The 19,399-nt window shown below is 42.9% G+C and overlaps 1 protein-coding gene across 1 annotated transcript; it reads left to right on the forward strand.

The window, feature by feature from the left end:
* Positions 1-1,985: 1,985 nt before the first annotated feature.
* FAM3B (FAM3 metabolism regulating signaling molecule B) lies at positions 1,986-19,099 on the forward strand. The gene is made up of 8 exons (XM_028727234.2): positions 1,986-2,271; positions 8,378-8,521; positions 9,385-9,508; positions 10,451-10,509; positions 12,556-12,606; positions 13,018-13,105; positions 14,636-14,768; positions 17,971-19,099. The coding sequence occupies exons 1-8, from the start codon at positions 2,247-2,249 to the stop codon at positions 18,052-18,054; spliced, it is 708 nt and encodes a 235-aa protein (XP_028583067.1). The 5' UTR covers positions 1,986-2,246; the 3' UTR covers positions 18,055-19,099.
* The last annotated feature ends 300 nt before the right edge of the window (positions 19,100-19,399 follow it).

Raw genomic sequence — 19,399 nt, forward strand, 5'->3', positions numbered from 1 at the left:
GAAAGCATAATTTACAAAAGCTTTGTGGTGCATGAACAAATTCAAGAGAGCCTTAATTCTGGTCTTAAGCAGCATTTTAAAAATATATATATAATAATTGGATGTTTATGTTATACAGAAGTATTGCAGTGACTTACAGCATATTTTAAAGCATACATTATATTTTAAAACATATAATAAAATATTCATACAAAACCATTCAATTCATTAGCTATATGGAACACCCACACATATAACAGCTGCAGTTTGGGTAGCACACTAGTTGCTAAATTTAAAAATGTTTGTATTAGTTCAGTTGATCTAAAAGTAAAATGCACTGTATCATTCACAAGGTGGCACTCTTATACAATCTTCCAAATGAATTGGAAGTCCCCATTGCAAGCTTAAGCTGCCTAAAATGACACACTCAATAAGCACACGAGACGTAACCGGCTGTGTTCTTAGATAAATAAGGTGTACTATTCATGTATCAAATCATAAATTTCAACGGAAGTAACTCATAAAGTTCAGCTCATAAAGCAGAAGACCCAGTGGATCAGATCAGTTCATGCATGAAAGGTTGTTACAGTTCCACAGAATCCTTTCACAGAGTCTGTTAAGCAAGCTCTGTTTTAGAAGCTGACAACTGTATACTCATCAGGACTCTGGCAGCTGCATTTTGAACCAGTTTCCAGGCTGTCTGTAGAGACATGTAGGGTACCTCACTGAAGACTCGTCTGGACACAACCAGATCATGGCTTACTGTGGCTAGGTGTGCCCTTTTGTGGACCTGAGCCTGCTCCATCACATACAGAAAGTGTATTATGGGAAGTGTGTGCCCCCCGCAATTCATAACTTTGGTTTGTTTATTTAGGGGTGGGGGTTAATATATTTTATAGCACCTCTCTTGATATGAACCTATCCTTAGACCTTCACCTCTTCCTGCTGCCCCTGAAGGCCCCTGTGAGGCACCCGAAGGATGTTATTTCTTCTCTCAGCCATTTGATGGGTGGTGACAATTTTGCTGCCTGTTGGTGGTATGCTATATCCTTGCTGCTGCTTATTATATGTCATGTGGATTTCCGTTTAAATATTTTATTTATTTAATATTTTGTACTTTTACTAACTTTGCTTATGCTGCGTACAGGGCCAGATTTAGGTCTGATGAGGCCCTAAGCTACTGAAGGTAATGGGGCCCAGCTGTCCTTTGTCAACAACAAATTGTCGCTGTTTTTTGTGCGGAATATATGTTATATGGTAACCTAACAGGTGCCTAAAGCCATTTGCACATAACAAATAGGAGCCTAAGGTAAAGGTAAAGGGACCCCTGACCATTAGGTCCAGTCGTGGCCGACTCTGGGGTTGCGGCGCTCATCTCGCTTTATTGGCCGAGGGAACCGGCGTACAGCTTCCGGGTCATGTGGCCAGCATGACTTAAGCCGCTTCTGGCAAACCAGAGCAGCGCACGGAAACGCCGTTTACCTTCCTGCCAGAGCGGTACCTATTTATCTACTTGCACTTTGAGGTGCTTTCGAACTGCTAGGTTGGCAGGAGCAGGGACTGAACAACGGGAGCTCACCGCGTCGCGGGGATTCGAACCGCCAACCTTCTGATCGGCAAGTCCTAGGCTCTGTGGTTTAACCCACAGCGCCCCCCGCGTCCCTACACAACACAAAACACTGTTGCTGTATGTAGGTTTTATTTTATTTGTTTTTTATCTTATATTTTGGAAATGTACATCCAGTCCCCCACCCCCACCCCTTTAAATATTTTGGCCCGCCTATGCTCTCTGCATTTTGCAAGCCGCTGGGCGAAGCCTTCTGCGTCAAGCTCCTCAAAACACCCTTCGCGGCGGAGGGAGCAAATTCCAACCCAACTCGCCCGAGTAGACGAGCCTGGGCTGGACTCTCCTGCGCGGCAATGGGAGCCCGCCGAGCACAGCGGAACTCCTTTGCCCGTGACGCGCTCGCGAAGTTTATTCCAAAAGCCCGTTTTGCAGGCGAGGGTAGAGGCGGCGGCGGCGCAACCGTCAGCCGCTTGAGGAGCCCGCAGTCGGCTGGTGGCACCGGCTTCCGACGGCTCCTTCCCCGCGAGAGAAGCCTCCCGGCTTTGCCCCCTGGCGGAGGAGGGCGGCGGCGGCTGCGAGCGGGCTGGCTGGCTGGGGCGTGAACCGGGAAGCGCCCGGCGCTGAGGGCAAGAGGGCGAGGAGCGCCGTGGATTTCCTCGTCCGCCACCTGGGACAGCAAGAGTCCCAGCAAGACGGGGAGATGATGGTGCGGGCGGCCTGCAACAGTGAGTAGCCCCCCACCTCCACCCCCCCCGACCTTTTCTGGCCTTTTCGTTATTTCTAATCGACCTGTTTCCTTGTCAGAGGCTGCGCAAACTTCCGCGGTTGCTGCGGCGCTTTCCTGATGTCGAGACTCGACCCATCTGCTCCCGGGAGCCCAAACTTATTTGCAGCGCTAGGGTGTTTAAAAAGCGCGCCTCTGAGCACGCACAGAGTGCTTTCTCCTCGCTGTTGAGCGGTCGCGGCTCATCAGGGACTGGGCAAGGCGGGATATGAGGGGGAAGAAGCTCTGTCCCCGTCACGTTTAGAAATTAACCTCCATAACACAGAAGGATTCCCCCCCCCCCCCCAGTCTGCAACTGGGTGCCAGGAACCTGACAGCTATAATGTGGGAGGCCCCACCTACTCCTCATGGGCTCTATTTGAATTTGCATGATATCCCTTAGGTTAAAATAGAGGTTTATTCAAGCAGAGGCTTAATGTGCTAAAAGGTTGGAGACTGAACTGTTAGAATCCAGTACTAAAAATCTGTCAAAAATGTATAACTTGCTGTTGAAATGGAATACACAAGATGAAACAGTTAAATCAGCAATGATTAAGTGGGCTCAGGATATTGGTCATAACATTATGTTTGCTGACTGGGAAAAGTTGTGGACCACCGGGATGAAATTTACGGCATGTAATGCCCTAAGAGAAAATATTATGAAAATGATTTATAGGTGGTACATGACCCCAGTCAAGCTTGCAAAAAATTATCACCTGCCTGATAACAAATGTTGGAAATGCAAAGAAAATGAAGGTACATTCTTTCACCTTTGGTGGACGTGCCCAAAGATTAAGGCGTTCTGGGAAATGATCTATAATGAATTGAAAAAGGTATTTAAATATACCTTCCTGAAGAAACCAGAGGCCTTTCTCTTGGGTATTGTTGGCCAAGGGGTGTTAAAGAAGGACAGAACATTTTTCATGTATGCTACAACAGCAGCAAGAATACTCATCGCAAAGTATTGGAAGACACAAGATTTACCCACCCTGGAAGAATGGCAGATGAAGGTGATAGACTATATGGGCCTGGCAGAGATGACGAGCAGAATCCGAAACCAGGGAAGAGAAACAGCGGAAGAAGATTGAAAAAAATTTAAGGACTATTTAAAGAAATATTGCAAAATCAATGATTGTTAAAATGACGCTGGATTTGAAAACATGTGGTTATTAGCGGTAATGGATAAGTTAAAGAGAAAAAGTAAGATTAAAATTAAGTCAAAATTAAGGGAAGGATTTGCTGAACAATTAATTAGAAATTGGAATACAGAAAGGGGAGGTATGAGGAAGTCGAGAAAGTAAGATATAAGAAATTAAGGGTTGAAATTATACGTGTTTTTATGTTTGTTTTGTTTATTGTATAGTTTTGTTTTGTTTTTGTTGTGATAAAAAACTTTTGAAACTTTTAATAAAAAATTATTAAAAAAAAAAATTAATGTGCTAAAAGGTTGAGAACCTCTGTTTTAACTTAAGGGACATTGTGCATCAGGGGTGCCAACTTGAATAAGATATTGTGGGGCCCAGTTAAGCCTCACCCCAGATAATCAATCACAAGATGTGGCAGACACTATTTGAATGGCAATGCCCATCAACTTGGAGGGGCGGCCTGTGTTGCAATTTGTGAGCCAAATGTCTAGCTAATGATTCTGTAGCAATTCCCTTCAATGTTGCAGAACAAAGATTGTATGGGTGCATTATATTGCTCTATTTCCTGAATTATTCTTGACAACATTTTGTGTGCAACTTGGGAGTTGTCAGCTCTCCTAAATCCTTCAGCTATCCACGCACTACAGAACAAAACGTCCTGTAAGCAATAATATTTATTATTTCCTTCATGGGGTGTGCCCAAGCTGCAATATTGTTTCTGAGCACTTTTAAATAATAATTTTGTCGTTGTTGTTGCTGAGTAATTGAGTGCTCTCTGCTTCAGTCTGTCTCCTGAACCTTTCTATATACAGTGGTACCTTGGGTTACATACACTTCAGATTACATACGCTTCAGGTTACAGACTCCGCTAACCCAGAAATAGTACCTCGGGTTAAGAACTTTGCTTCAGGATGAGAACAGAAATTGCGCAGTGGCGGCAGCGCGGCAGCAGCAGCAGGAGGCCCCATTAGCTAAAGTGGTGCTTCAGGTTAAGAACAGTTTCAAGTTAAGTCCGGACCTCCGGAACGAATTAAGTACATAACCAGAGGTGCTAGTGTATAACTAAGCTTTGTGTTCCCCTGCCTTCAAAGTGGATAGAATTTGAAGGCACAGGAGCTTCTCTGGGAGCTATTAAGCTTGCAATATCGCAGACAAATAGGCCCAGGAGCTTTTGTGGGGATATTAAAGGAATTCACTTTATTCATAATCCCTTATGAGGGCAGGAGCAGGCCTTGACTCTAGTTCTTTCGTATCTTAAGAAATGGTATATTTGGGTTTCTAAAGGGGTATTGGGTCTGAAAAGGTTTAAGACACCTGATCAAGAACCCTATCTGAAGAGTTCTGGGTTGTTGTTTTCAGAGGCTGAGCTGGCCTGAAATCTGCTGGATCATGAGCCAGTCTAAGCTGTTGTGTGTTGACATTGAGCCAGATCGTCCTGCCCACCCTCTCCCACTGCTGTTTCTGGGAGCATCCGTTCTGTGGATGTGGCCATACTGCTCCATAAAGCCCCACTAGTGGTTGGTGGATGTTTGATTATGCCCTATGTAGCAAACAAATCACTGTCTTTGTATATATGAATCAGGATGGATGAACGATATTGTGCGCTATATCCTGCATTGGCATTTCTATAATTCATCTAGGGATAGATTCCTCTCTTCATTTCAGAACGCCCTAGAAGGGCAATGATATGTTTTCAGAACTAGATGGTTGCTGGCCATTGTAGAAAAGTTGGCCACCATAAGGTAGCTTTATGTGCTCTAGCAGTGAGAAAGTTATGGGCTACTTTTTTAAAACCCAAAACCGTATTGACTGCCAAGAAGGTTTTATTTAATGTAAGTGACTTGAAGAACTTCTACAGTTTCAAATTTTGATAACTTGCACTTCTGAAAATGTATACGTTTACATTACTCTTGGATTGACTTGTTTATATTTGTAAGTTACATTGCAAAGGCATATTGCTGCAAAGGGGGGGCAGAATCTGGCTGGCTAGCTTTTTGGTAGTGCCTTGAGGGTCTCATAGTTGTGTACATTACAAGGCAGAAGAAAGTGATGAGTGAGCTCTTTGTAACCCTCCATAATGAGTAAATGCCTAGCATGTACAGTGGTACCTCGGGTTACAGACTCTTCAGGTTACAGACTCCACTAACCCAGAAATAGTACCTCGGGTTAAGAACTTTGCTTCAGGATGAGAACAGAAATCGTGCTCCGGCGGCACAGAGGCAGCGACAGGCCCCATTAGCTAAAGTGGTACCTCAGGTTAAGAACAGTTTCAGGTTAAGAACGGACCTCCAGAACGAATTAAGTTCTTAACCGGAGGTACCACTGTAATTAGGTTTGTGGAGAGCTAACATTTACTCTGTAGAAGCTGGAGTGTTAAGCTGACAGTGATAGTGATAGCGTGTGTGCTCCAAAGAAGAGAATATGAAGAAAAGTTATGCTGGCAAATATATTTGCTGGCAAGGCTTAAACTCCTTGTGTAACTTCGTGAGTAGCATGTTGTACAATCAATTTAAGAAAATGTGTGGAATGCTTGAAGGCTGTAGATATGCAATAAATATTTCCATAATGATTTGTGGCTGGAGTTTGATATCTATATAAATTCATAATGCCTAAATTCATAATGACTATGTACTATGTCCTATAGCAAGGGTGGAGGACCTTTTTTAGCCCGAGGGCCACATTACTTTCTGGGCCCTCTTCCAGGAGGAATCCACATGCCAGTGGTGGGTAGGGCCAGAGCAAAACTGGTCAGGGCAGTGAATATATGGTACATTTTACCTTTGTATAATAGGCTGGTTTCTACATATACCCCCACAATGCCCTCTATCCTCTATTTAGGCAAGCTAGGCACATGATTAGAATTCAAAGACCCATTTGAGAAAGGCAAGTACACTTGAGCAGAGTGCAAAGCATGACTGTGGAAAGGGTGTGTGACCTGGGGAGGAGGGCCAGACAAAAGAGGCCTAGATTGGCATCTGAGGTTCCCATCCCTATCCTAGGAAATCAAGGTAATGAAGAAGAAAAAAGAGCAAGTATTCCAAACAGCTGGACCATAAAGAAGGCTGATCCCCGAAGAATTTATGCTTTTGAATTACGTTGCTGGAGGAGACTCTTGAGAGTTCCATGGACTGCAAGAAGATGAAACCTATCCATTCTGAAGGAAATCAGCCCTGAGTGCTCACTGGAAGGACAGATCCTGAAGCTGAGGCTCCGATACTTTGGCCACCTCATGAGAAGAGAAGACTCCCTGGAAAAGACCCTGATGTTGGGAAAGATGGAGGGCACAAGGAGAAGGGGACGACAGAGGACGAGATGGTTGGATAGTGTTCTCGAAGCTACCAGCATGAGTTTGACCAAACTGTGGGAGGCAGTGGAAGACAGGAGCGCCTGGCGTGCTCTGGTCCATGGGGTCACGAAGAGTCGGACACAACTAAGCAACTAAACAACAACAAATTCCAAACAGACATTGTTCAACCAACATAACTGCCTTTAGGTGGACACCACACGGTATTTTAGCTCAGCTGGTAAGAGCACAGTGCTGATAATACCAATGCCATGGGTTTGATCCCCATATAGGTGCATATTTTGGCATTGCAGGGTGTTGGACTAGATGATCCTTCAGGTCCCTTCTAACACTTCAGGTTTTTTATTCTATGCAGTATATAGGACTTCCTGGTTCACTGGGTGAAAAGTTTTGTCTCTTACATTTCAGGGTAAAATCATGACTGTTTATGGGTTTATGGGATTAGAGTAGAGGCAATTGTATTTCATCCAGCAGAGCTTTACTGCTACCGAAGGCAAATGAGCATAATGGTCACAAATCCAATACAGTGGTGCCTCGCAAGACGAAATTAATCCGTTCCGCGAGTCTCTTCGTCTTGCGGTTTTTTCGTCTTACGAAGCACGGCTATTAGCGGCTTAGCGGCTATTAAAGGCTTAGTGGCTTTAAGAAAAAGGAAACAAACTCGCAAGAACTCGCAAGACGTTTCGTCTTGCGAAGCAAGCCCATAGGGAAATTCGTCTTGCGGAACGACTCAAAAAACGGAAAACCCTTTCGTCTAGCGAGTTTTTCGTCTTGCGAGGCATTCGTCTTGCAGGGCACCACTGTACATTCAGGATTGGCACTGTCCATAAGAAATCCAGTTGCAGCAGAACTAACTTAAACTTGCAATAACTTATAATAAGTCTAAACCTTAACACTAAGCATATTATGTACAGAACACCACACCAGAAGGAAAAGAGATAGAAAGAGAAACCCAGGCTCCTTCTGGCCTTACTTTTATAGTCAGCATGACCTTGACAGAAAGAGATAAGAGAACCAGTTTAAGCCAACTGTACTCAGCTTCTCTGAAGGAATAACACAAACATCATGAACCTTCTGCTTGCTTCTTTCACGCAGAGAAGCTTCCAGAACCCTCTTGAATTAAGTGGAATAGGAAAGTTCTCTACACATCAGATCAATACTTTCTGCACTAAGAAATGTAAACAGAAGAACTGTTTTGGGTAGCAGAAGGTTTGCTATAAAGGAACAGGAAGGCCAGAGGATTATCCCAATGTGACAGTTTTGCTAGACATGTTTCAGACACTTGCATCTTCTCTGTTTCGGAATCACTTGCAGCAACCATCATCAACATAGCTGGGGCTATGGGAGAAACAGTACCTTTTGGGGGCGTTAATGATGTGAACTCAGGTTTTATATTTGTGTGAATAAACCATATGTCACAGCCTCCGCTGTGCCTCATTTCCAAAGGAAGCACAAACTCTGGTGAACTGCATGGAACTCATGGAATCTCGCACTGCCTGGCGATTGGGGTGGCGTGCAACAATATTTTGTGGCTCAGTGAGCTTGGCAGTTGCCACTTTTCCTTCTGAATGTATATAGATTGTCTCGACTGTCATGAAAATGTTTGTTAATTTTTTCAGATTTTATGAAGTTAGGAGGGTTTATCTTTGCAACTGTCTGTGCCTGGTACTTTGGATCGCTATTGGCATCTATTATACCTGAAGACTCCTTAGCATCAGCTTTTGATGACCTTCAGAACATTGCTGAGAAACCAAAACTTAAAGGTATGTGATCACATTCTCCTGGATGTATTTTAATATTCTAAGGCACATGGTTATTTAAGTAGAAGTTTTGTAAAAAAAAAAAAATGATGACTTCTGTTTCATGTGCTACCCAAGTAAAAATGGTCTGATTATTTAGTAGAGTAAATCCCACCCCTTCAGACTGTAAGAATAGTTCTTTGCCTCTACCTGAAATATGCAATCATTGCTGCACCACATCTGCTCTCTACATCTCCTTGATTATTAAAGGAAGCACCCGACCTTAACATTTACCTCAGTCTTTCCTCACCCATGTTCCAGTTCACTGACTGCAAAACATTGAGGGTGATCAGATAAAATATCTGGGTTGGCAGCAGCCATAGGTTTGAGGAAACTATATTGTTTGACATCAGCACTGGTTAAGATGACTTGTCACATGAAGAAGAAAAACCTGCTATACTTAACAGTTATAATTTACAACATGACAAAATAAATGTTGGCTGCAATCCAAAGTGGAGTTAAACATGGTCAGACCAAACAAAAAAAATTCCTTCCAGTAGCACCTTAAAGACCAACTAAGTGAGTTCTTGGTATGAGCTTTCGTGTGCATGCACACTTCTTCAGATACACACGCGTGTATCTGAAGAAGTGTGCATGCACACGAAAGCTCATACCAAGAACTAACTTAGTTGGTCTTTAAGGTGCTACTGGAAGGAATTTTTTTTGTTTTGACTATGACAGACCAACACGGCTACCTATCTGTAAATGGTCAGACCAATTACCGATAATTTTAGTGGACATTAGTATGCTTAGTTGTATGTTGGGCTTCAACTATGAATGATGGTTGCCCAGTGTTCAAAGGCCTTCCTATCTAATGTACTTTTCAGCACCACTCCCGAAAAGACTGAAATGTGACCACTGGTCTCCATGTTCGCCTGGGAGCTATGCTTATCGCATACTCAGTGGTGGTGGTCAGAAGTCCATCGCCAAGATCTGTTTTGAAGATCAGCTGTGAGTACTGAACAACACTTAAGGCCAGCTTTGCCATTTATTTATAACAGAGTCCATTGGACCTCCAGTGGTAGTTGTAGGGGTATGAGAAGGTAGGAAGTTTTAACACTATTAAAACTAGGGAGGGGCCATAGACAATCACTCCAACTGCTGCATGCCTTTCCTCTCCATCTGTAGGTGTTTCACTGTACAAGTATAGACACAGTATATTTTTAATTCAAGACATTCCTCCCTTAAATTTCATGCATTCCTTTTGGGGGGAAAGAGGGCCCTTTTGGGGGAACTGTACCAAACTCCCCAACCACCTTGACTTGGGCCTTTGGGGAATTAATATATAGACAGTCATGGACAAAAGTGGGTTGTTGTTTTCCATTAGTGCATTGATGCTACAATCCTAAACATGCTTAAGGTAGGAGTAAGTTCTATTGAAAAAGGTGAGACTTGCTTCTAAATAGACTACCCACCCTACACCTGATGTGAAACGTGGCAGAAGGTGAGGGCAGTAATTTCAAGGAAACCACTGGGAGCTTAAAGTGAGCTTTTTAATGATTCCTTTGCACACCCAATTTCCATCATGGGTATTGCAAGTACTGTATACCTTGTTTCAGCAGGGGAAAGCAGTTTCCATTGAAACCACTGTTAAAATGAGGGGGGGTAGGGTATCCATTTTAGCAGTGTTTCAACAGAAGTTTCAAAGAGCAGCATGGAACTGTTAGAAAGCCTTATTGCAAACAAAGGACAGTGAGTGGGCTGATTTAAAGAGCAGTGCGGGGCTGTTTGCAAAAGGGCTTTCGAAAAGCCCCACACTGTACTTCAAAGTCCTGACAGAGTGGGGACAGAGTTTAACATCACCCTCTACTGTTATCTCATTATTAAATACCACAGGAAAGCACCTCCTGTCTGCCATATTTCCCAGATAAACACTTTGTGTTTCCATTTCAGACTTATGAGCAAAGAAAGTAAAAATGTTGGAAGAGGAATAAATGTTGCCATTGTGGACTGTGAGTAAAAAGACACAATCCTGTATGTGCTTTTTTTAATAAAAAAAAATGCTATGTCAAAGTGGCTATGAGACTGAACCAAGAAAGCAACACTGGGAATCTCGTCTCTGCCATTAACTCACTCTGGTGGCCTTGCCTTGGCCTGTCTGCCATGATTGCCATAAGGATTCCTGAGCTACTGTCTTGAAAGTGTTTGAGCACTCATTAAAAGTGCTCTTTAAAGGCTTTAGTGGCCATTATAAAATGTATAATTTACAACAGTAATACCTCACCTGCTTTGTCTCATTTATAGTGCTTATCATAGATTTTCCTGAGTGCTCTTCCTTTTGCACACAACACAACTTGTAATTCAGTGAGTTTTGTAAGGAGCCATGGATTCACAGAATCATAGAATTGTAGAGTTGGAGTGGACCACGGGGATCATCTCGTGTCCAACCCCCTGCGATGCAGGAATCTTTCCTCCAACATCGGCCTCGAACCCACTACCCTGAGATAAAGAGTCTCATGCTTTATCAACTGGACTTTAACTTTTTGTTTGGATCTTAGGATTTATATCATTATAGATTAGGTGATTCCTTAGATAGAAACTTAGCAGTGTAACTGAAATTTGTTTATTTTTGGTATCTTCCCTGCCAACTTTTGCAGTGGTCTATACCAGGAGTGGGACGCAGGTGGCGCTGTGGGTTAAACCACAGAACCTAGAACTTGCCGATCAGAAGGTTGGCGGTTCGAATCCCTGCGACGGGGTGAGCTCCTGTTGCTCGGTCCCTGCTCCTGCCAACCTAGCAGTTCGAAAGCACGTCAAAGTGCAAGGAGATAAATAGGTACCGCTCCGGCGGGAAGGTAAATGGCATTTCCGTGCGCTGCTCTGGTTCGCCAGAAGCAGCTTAGTCATGCTGGCCACATGACCCAGAAGCTGTACGCCGGCTCCCTCGACCAATAAAGTGAGATGAGCGCCGCAACCCCAGAGTCAGTCACGACTGGACCTAATGGTCGGGGGTCCTTTACCTATACCAGGAGCAGGGATTTATTTATTTTTGGCTCTGGGATCTTTATCTGGCCTCACCCCACCGACCAACTTTAGCAGGTGGGTGGGACAATCCATTTGTCAGTCTCATGTCACTTAGATGTCACATGATTGTCAGGTGGATTGTCCCCCCCCACACACACACACACCTGTCAAAATCGCTTGTATTCTCCATGATCCTGTTTCAGCATGGGAGAGCAGGGACTGAGCACTCTTTGCAGCACTTTCTTCCACCCTTTTAAATATCACAGCTGGAACAATCTCTCTCTCTCTCTCTCCCAAGATCACAATGTGTAAGATAGCAGTGTCTCACACAAAATGTAACTGACCTGTAGAAAAGACTCTATGAACTGAAAACAAAGACGCTGTGTGTACCTTTCTTATCTGTGGAAATCTTTCAATAAAAACATTAAGCGGGAGGGACGGGGACAGACGACTGCTGCAAAGGGTGTGTGCTTTAAGTCAGTCCCCGCTATATCACACCTGTGCACTGGAGAATGGAGCTGAGCCACAACACAAGTGCCTGTTTCCTCACTGCTGGGTGACAGAGCAGTTTTTGTCAGAGCTGGTGTCTAAAGTAGACATAAGCTCCAGCATCAGGGACAGTGCTGTCTTGCAGCAGTGAAGAGAACAAAACACCAATAAAAGCAAACAGACCGATTTGTTTTGTAAAGCCTTCCCCATGCTTATCCTTTGGGGAGGTTGGAGGGATCAACGCAGGGTGGACTTTCCAAAAAGGTCTCACACATCAGCTGAACATCATCAGTGGCACCATCTGATTGGTTTGGGGAGAAAGGCCTCATGGGCCAAATTGGACCCACTGGTGAGCCTGGATTGACTAAAGGCCAGAGGTGCCCACCCTGCCTACACATAGATGCACAGACCAGCATACATGGTGCATGATGTGTGCTTATTGCCCTCTTCATTCTAAACTAAATATTTTTGTTTGGGAGATGTTGGAAACATTTTTTTCTGTCTTGTTTTCTTTCATTTTTTGTAATGCATTCTCTTTCTTACAGATAACACTGGGAAGCTTGTTGATGCAAAATCTTTTGACATGTGGCAAGGAGGTAAGAGGCATGTCTATGTTCAATATTGTTATAAAAGTGTCTGCCAAAAACCCTCATGCAGTTATGACACTTATGCAATATCAGAGAGTAGAGCATGTCTACAGCAGATTGTTTGGATCATGGACATACGACTCAGCCTTTACTGAGGCTCCCATCCCAAGCACTTTCTCTATATTGCTCCTTTTCCTTCAGTGGAAGAGAGACATTGAGTTGGAAGGCAGAGTTTTGGGGGAAAGGGATGTCAGGGGAAGGGAGAAGTTTGTTGGATCTGAGACCACCCTGTTCTAGCCATGAGTGAAACTTTACTCAAAGTTTTCTTGGGTCCCGCCTTGTCCAAAAAGAGCAAGAATACAATGTTTGAGGGGGAAATAGCACATTTATGTAGGTTTCTCTCCCCACTGCCATTAACAGCATTCTCCAGACCACTGGCTGATTTTGTCCAAAAAGCACCCCAGAAATCTCTGCTCCTGATGGTGACCTATGATGATGGAAGCTCAAGGTAAGCAAACAGATTTATCGCCCTGTTTTTAACATAGCTAGTGCTTTCACTTTTCAGACTTTGAGAAATAAGATAGCAAAATATGTGGTGATATGATAAATTTTACCTCCCATCTTACCAAATACACTTGAATTTTCCTATACAGTATACATACATGGACCCCTTGGAGGCCACAGTCTGGTGTTCATGTCATATTTTGAGGAATGTGTTAAATATTGGCTTCAAAACTCATTTCCTCAAACAGTGGTTTAAAATTCTAAATTTATTTTTTAATATTTATTTTTCTTTTATTTTTAATTATATAGCACCACAACAAACAACAGGTTATAAAATACACTGAGACAGAGGGTATCTTGGGGCATTGTAATGTAAGAACTCTAAGATTTCTGTATGATCCGGATACAGTCTTACCTCAGAAATCAAACAGAATCCGTTTTGGAAGTCCGTTCAACTTCTGAAACGTTCGACTTCCAAAGTGTGGCTTCTGATTGTCTACAGGAAGCTCCTGCAGCCAATTGGGAACTATGGAAGCCCCGTCAGACATTTGGCTTCCAAAAGAACATTAGAAAACCAGAACAATCACTTCCGATTTTCGATCGTTTGGGAGCCGGAACGTTTGACTCCCACAGCGTTTGGGAGCCGAAGTATGACTGTAATTAACTTGTAAACTTTACTTAGACTTCTAGAGCATCACCTGGTAGCATCATGACTGATGTGAATGAATTAAATATTCAAATATATATATATATTGGGGGGGGGGGTGGAGCAGGAACATAGGGGAACTGAGTTCCTTTATCATTTTTTGAATTAAATAATTAATTTTTTTGTCCGGGGGTTGGGGCTGGAATGATATACACTCAATGCCTGAGCCAAAAATCCACCTATATCTCTAACCACTAAAGTTGTGGCCATTTGTAATCCAGATTGTAATCCAGTCTGCTTGAGTTTATTAATCACATCTTACATTTAGCCACTGCCTGGTGTGTGTGAGTGTGGCAGTGCAATTGGGCCCTAAATAAACAAACAAACTTACTTCGTGTTGAGTACCCCCTCCTTTCCCCCCAGAAAAAAAAAGCACTGGATATATTTGTGCAATCATTAGTTTTGTCCGTTTGCATAATTTTAAAGCAGGAACACAATAGTTCTCTGATGCAGAAACTTGATAACTGATGTTGGCTTTTTTGGATCCTTTGTTCCTAAGGGATTGCCAACAACTTGTTCATGTTATTATGTATTTTAAGAGTGGCTTTAACAGAATAAATAAGACTGATAGTGTTGCAAGCAAGTGATAAGGTGATGCATATATACTTGGAAATGAATCCATTGGATTCAGTGGGATCTTTTTCTGAGTAGACATGCTTAGGATTGTGCTATTAATGCTCTTTATTTCTATGTGCTAAAGGAAAGCATTTTAGGAAGAAATGAAATCTGAATAAGAATATTGGAAGAAATCTATCCTATCCTATTCAGACTTTAGCATTTAGCAAACATGAGTTGTCAAAGGTACAAAATTCTTTCTCTCTCACATAGGTTAATGGAGGATGCGAAAAAGGCAATAGCAGATCTAGGAAGTAAAGAAATAAGGAATTTGAAATTCAGGTCAAGCTGGGCCTTTATAGCAGCAAAAGGTTTTGAACTGCCAGCCGACACACAAAGGGAAATGGTAAGACTTGTTTAAATTAAGAGACTCAAAAATGTATATGGATGTAGATAACGCTTGCTAGAACTGCAGAACTTTAAATACTGATGTGTTTCATATAGTCTAGCTACGTTCTACGCTGGACATCCAAACAAATGAAATAAAAGCTGTCCACATTGGCTAACTTACAGTAATGGAACCATAGAATTATAAAGTTGATCTAGTACAACCCCCTCCAATGCGGTAATCTCAACCAAAGCATCCCTGAAAGATGGCCCCTCCAACCTCTGCTTAAAAATCTCCAATGAAGGAGAGTCCACCAGCTTTTGAGGGATTCTGTTCTCCTGTCAAACAGCTTTTACTGTCAGAAAGTTCTTCCTGGTGTTTAGCTGGTATCTCCTTTCTTGTAACTTGAATACATTGGTCCGAGTCGTCCTCTCTGGAGCAGGAGAAAACAACCTTGCTTCATCTTCCATGTGACAGCCCTTAAGGTATTTGAAAATAGCTTACCATATCCCCTCTCAGTCTCTTCTTTTTATCAGGCTAAACAGGCCCAACTCCCTCAACCGTTCCTCAGAAGTCTTGGTTTCTAGACACTTTATCATAGGGTCACCCTCCTCTGCACACAGTAACTTAACTAATATTATGAGATTAAGTGAAGGAAGGCGACGGAATGATTTATTTATCACTAATCTTTTAGTTTATTTGTTCTTGATTTTGCAGTAATGTGGGTTGAAAATACTTCCAGTGCTTTATTTTCCTGTGGAAATCTTTCTGCCTCGTAAGTTCTTTACTAAGAATGAGTGCAAATAATAATTAGGCAAGCTTGGCAGTAACAAAGCTTTTTGCTTTATTTATCAAATATAAATAAAATAAGAATGCAAAATTGGATTACTCTCTAGTGCATCAGAAACTTTTCCAGGGCAAACTGAAAATTACCAATTCAGGTTTTTTCCCCAGAAAACCCACTTCACTGTGTATTCATGTAAATATAGTTCAAGATATTACTCTCGATCGTTATATTATTTTGGACACTTTAAATACTTCGAATAAGACTGCATTGCTTCAATATTAGATAACCTGATACTTGGATATACCATGTCTTCATACTTTCTTGTCCTTTACAGTAGAACCTCTACTTACGTCCCGCTCTACTTAGGCCCGTTCCAAGTCACGACCGCAGCAAATCCGGAAGTAAATGCCGGGTTTGCCGTGATTTGCGTATGCGCAGAAGCGGCTGCCGCCAAATGCGCCTGCGCACAAGGGCACTTCTACCAGCAACCCGTTTCGCCATAAGGACGGGCCTCCAGAACAGATTGTGGTCATGGGTAGAAGTTCCACTGTATATCTTAAATTGAAAGCACTTCCCTTTTTTTTTTTTTTTTTGTTCTTTTTAAATCAAGTACTTTTGTTGTAAAAATGAGAAACTGTTCTGTGAATATATTTGTGCATGTTCCTCCCTACTCTGTGGCATCCTGACCCTGTGGTGCTGATGAGAGTGAGCCAGGTCATTGGAGCAAAGAACCATTTGTGCTATTGCTGAAGCCTATTCTCATTAAATTGGAGTTAAATTAATTCAGCTAAATGGACATCCAGCCTCTTTCATACAATATATTATCATCCACTTTTGTAACAGTTTGCTTTAAAATCAGAACAGGGCCTTATTAGTTTCGCATCTTTACCATATACCACTTAATTGTCTGATTTCTTTCTGCTACTTAGTATGTCTAGCTGCAGAAACAAAATAGAATTAAGATGTTGCAAAAAAAGAAAGAAAGAAAGAAACCTACCAAAACATTAACTCTTAAAGTCCAAGATTAAGCTCCATATTCCCTTATTAGGAGGTGGTCCTTTGAATTAATAGGCAATTACAGTCAATATTTGCTTTAGTTTTTTTAAAAAACAAAAACACCCTGAGAAAGTTTATCAATTCACTTTCTAAATTCGTTTCGGTTGCTTCACTATCTCCATCCTGCATGTCCTTAAAAAACTCTGGCTAGGTATCATGGCCTATACACCCCCCAAATGTATCACATGATCAAAAGAGTTTACTCTCGTGTCAGCTCCTCTCTGCTCTACTCCAGAGGCTCCTCAATTTTAAAGGGAGAGGAAGCTGGAAGTGTTTTCAGTCCTGGCTCCTGTCAAACAGACGCTTATATCAAAGATGCCACAATATATGGCATACCCCTTAGCAGGAGTGCTCCTGTTTAGATATTTGCCCCAGGATAATATAAGGTAGCTAGGAGGATCCAGCCTGCCAATTGACTTTTCTTTCCTTCCTGGTCTCTCTCCATTTTTTGAACGTACAGTCGTACCTTGGCTCCTGAACACCTTGGGAGTCGAACGTTCCGGCTCCTGATCAAAAACCGGAAGTGAGTGTTCTGGTCTTTTTTTTGGAAGCCGAATGTCCAGCATGGCTTCCGCTATTGTTTCCGGCACGTCTGTGCAATCGGAAACCAATCGGAAACTTTGCCTTGGTTTCCGAACATTTCGGAAGTTGAACGGACTTCCGGAACGGACTCCGTTCGACTTCCAAGGTACAACTGTAATGTCAAAATACAGATACATTGTAGTAGACATTATAGAGGAATGCTATGAACTGGACATGGGGCTGTCCTTTCTGACGATACCCAAACATATAATACCTAGTTTTTTGCCTGAATATTCTCGGTCAGAAGTGGAAAGTGGTTGTTGTCAAACATGATCTCAATTGTGGGTCCCCAGTTTGGCAAATACCTTTGCCAAAGCTATCCCACTTAGCAGCACACTCCCAAGCCCTTTTGTTGGAGCCAAAAACTATGTCGTTCACATGAACTGACCTAGATAAATCAGCTTTAGCGTTTTCTTTTCTCCATAAGCTTAGTGATAAAAGGGGTGGGTTGCTTCCATTGTGTACTTTGGAACATAGGAAGCTGTCCTATGCTGACTCAGATCATTGGTCCATCTAGCTCAGTATTGTCCACACTGACTGGTAGTTGCTGTTTATGGTTCCAGACAAGAGTTATTCCCAGCCTTACCTGGAGATGCCAGGAATTGAATCTGGGACCTTCTGCATGCAAGGGACATGAGCTGCAGCTCTTCCCCATTCCAAAGTGCCCCCCCCCACTTGTGGCTGATTGGAAGCCACACTATTTTCTCTTGTTATGGCAATAATAGATAGATTTTCACAATTAAATTATTTTGAAGCCATAAACTGAATTGCTATTTATATGTCTCTTTTAAACAGATCAACCACTCTGATGCGAAAAAGAATCGATATAATGGCTGGCCAGCTGAAGTCCAGATAGAAGGCTGTATTCCAAAAAACTAACGGTCTGGATTCTCCAGTTAAGATGTATCAACAAAGGAGTGCACTGCATTTTCACCACATGATCTCAGAATGATTTGTTTGCCATGCTTAGGAATGTCTTTGGCCATGAAATTGCCCATACTTTTTCGCAATACTATGAGCTGAGTACAAATGCAAGGGGATTGTGGCTGCTTAGTTCATTCCCCGGCTCTCCTGTTCTCCTGCTGTGAGTTAAGCACATCACACAAACCCGGGCTCATGGTTTGTCAGAGATATAAACCCAAGAAAAACCTTGGATAGAACGTGGTTTGTCTGGAGCAGGACAAACCGTGAGGCCAGGTGTGGGCAACACACTGACTTTGCAAAGCACTGCAGCAGAGCAGGAGCACTATCTTCTCTCTGGGAGCTCAGCTCACACATTCACACTTTGGGTATGTTCACATTAGTGGCTCAAAATGCAGTGCGCTAGCCGCCGGGGAGGTGGGCTCAGGCTGGGCCTGGGTTTAGCCGCATGTTTCCTCGCGGCCTCCGTCTGCCCTCCTACCTCTCCTCCTTTCCCTTGGCGGCGGCAGCGCAATGGCGGGGCAGCAGGGTCAGGGCTTCTCCTTTCCCCCTCCGTGCTCACTCCTGGGTCCCTCCAGCCCAGGAGCTCCAGATGCGGGTGCCCCCGGCACCCACACGACAGCGGTGGTGGTGGCGGTGGTCCCAGCGACTTGGAAGCCGGCCAGGCAGCACAAGCAACACTGGCCGCCCTCAGGAGCTCCGCGGCGCCATGCGCCATGCTGCCTCCTTTTGATTCTTCACCAGACACACTTGATCTTTTATGTTTCTCTACTGCTGGAACTGCCACCTCCACGCCAACCACCTATTCATTAAGCTGTCATCTTTGCATGTGCGGTGATTATCTCAATTGTTCACATTATCACCACATTACTTTCATTGAAACATCTTAAAGCCAAATCTAGTCATCATGACGCTGGTAGTTTCATGGCTTCACGGTTTTATACTTGAATGTATATGCATCTATTACTCTGGAATAAATAAAAGGATTTAATTTTTAAAATCAGCGGTGTAGTATTTTATATATAAAATGTGACAGAAACATCATGAATTCAGTAAATTGCTTGGGATGGAATTTATAGTGTGTTTCATGTTTTGTAGACCACCCTTAACAGAGACATGAAAGGCGAAATCATACCTCAGAGAGCTTGTTGAATTATCAGAGGCATTAACGAAGTCTGAAGTTAAATATGATCAAAACTAGCTTTACTCGCCCAAATAAAATCACTTCCTCTGTCAGCAAAATGGAATGCTTGTGTCCATTTATATCTTAGAATCCCAAAATGGGGTCAATGTGTGTGACAGA

This window comes from Podarcis muralis, chromosome 4 (genome assembly GCF_964188315.1).
Source record: "Podarcis muralis chromosome 4, rPodMur119.hap1.1, whole genome shotgun sequence".
Taxonomy (NCBI): Eukaryota; Metazoa; Chordata; class Lepidosauria; order Squamata; family Lacertidae; genus Podarcis; species Podarcis muralis.

What these genes read in the sequence shown, in the direction of transcription:
- FAM3B (XM_028727234.2), top strand. Translation starts at nt 2,247, where the DNA reads ATGATGGTGCGGGCGGCCTGCAACA. An exon ending in GGTGCGGGCGGCCTGCAACA is followed by an intron (nt 2,272 to 8,377) that starts GTGAGTAGCCCC and finishes TAATTTTTTCAG; the next exon opens with ATTTTATGAAGTTAGGAGGG. An exon ending in TATGATGATGGAAGCTCAAG is followed by an intron (nt 13,106 to 14,635) that starts GTAAGCAAACAG and finishes TCTCTCACATAG; the next exon opens with GTTAATGGAGGATGCGAAAA.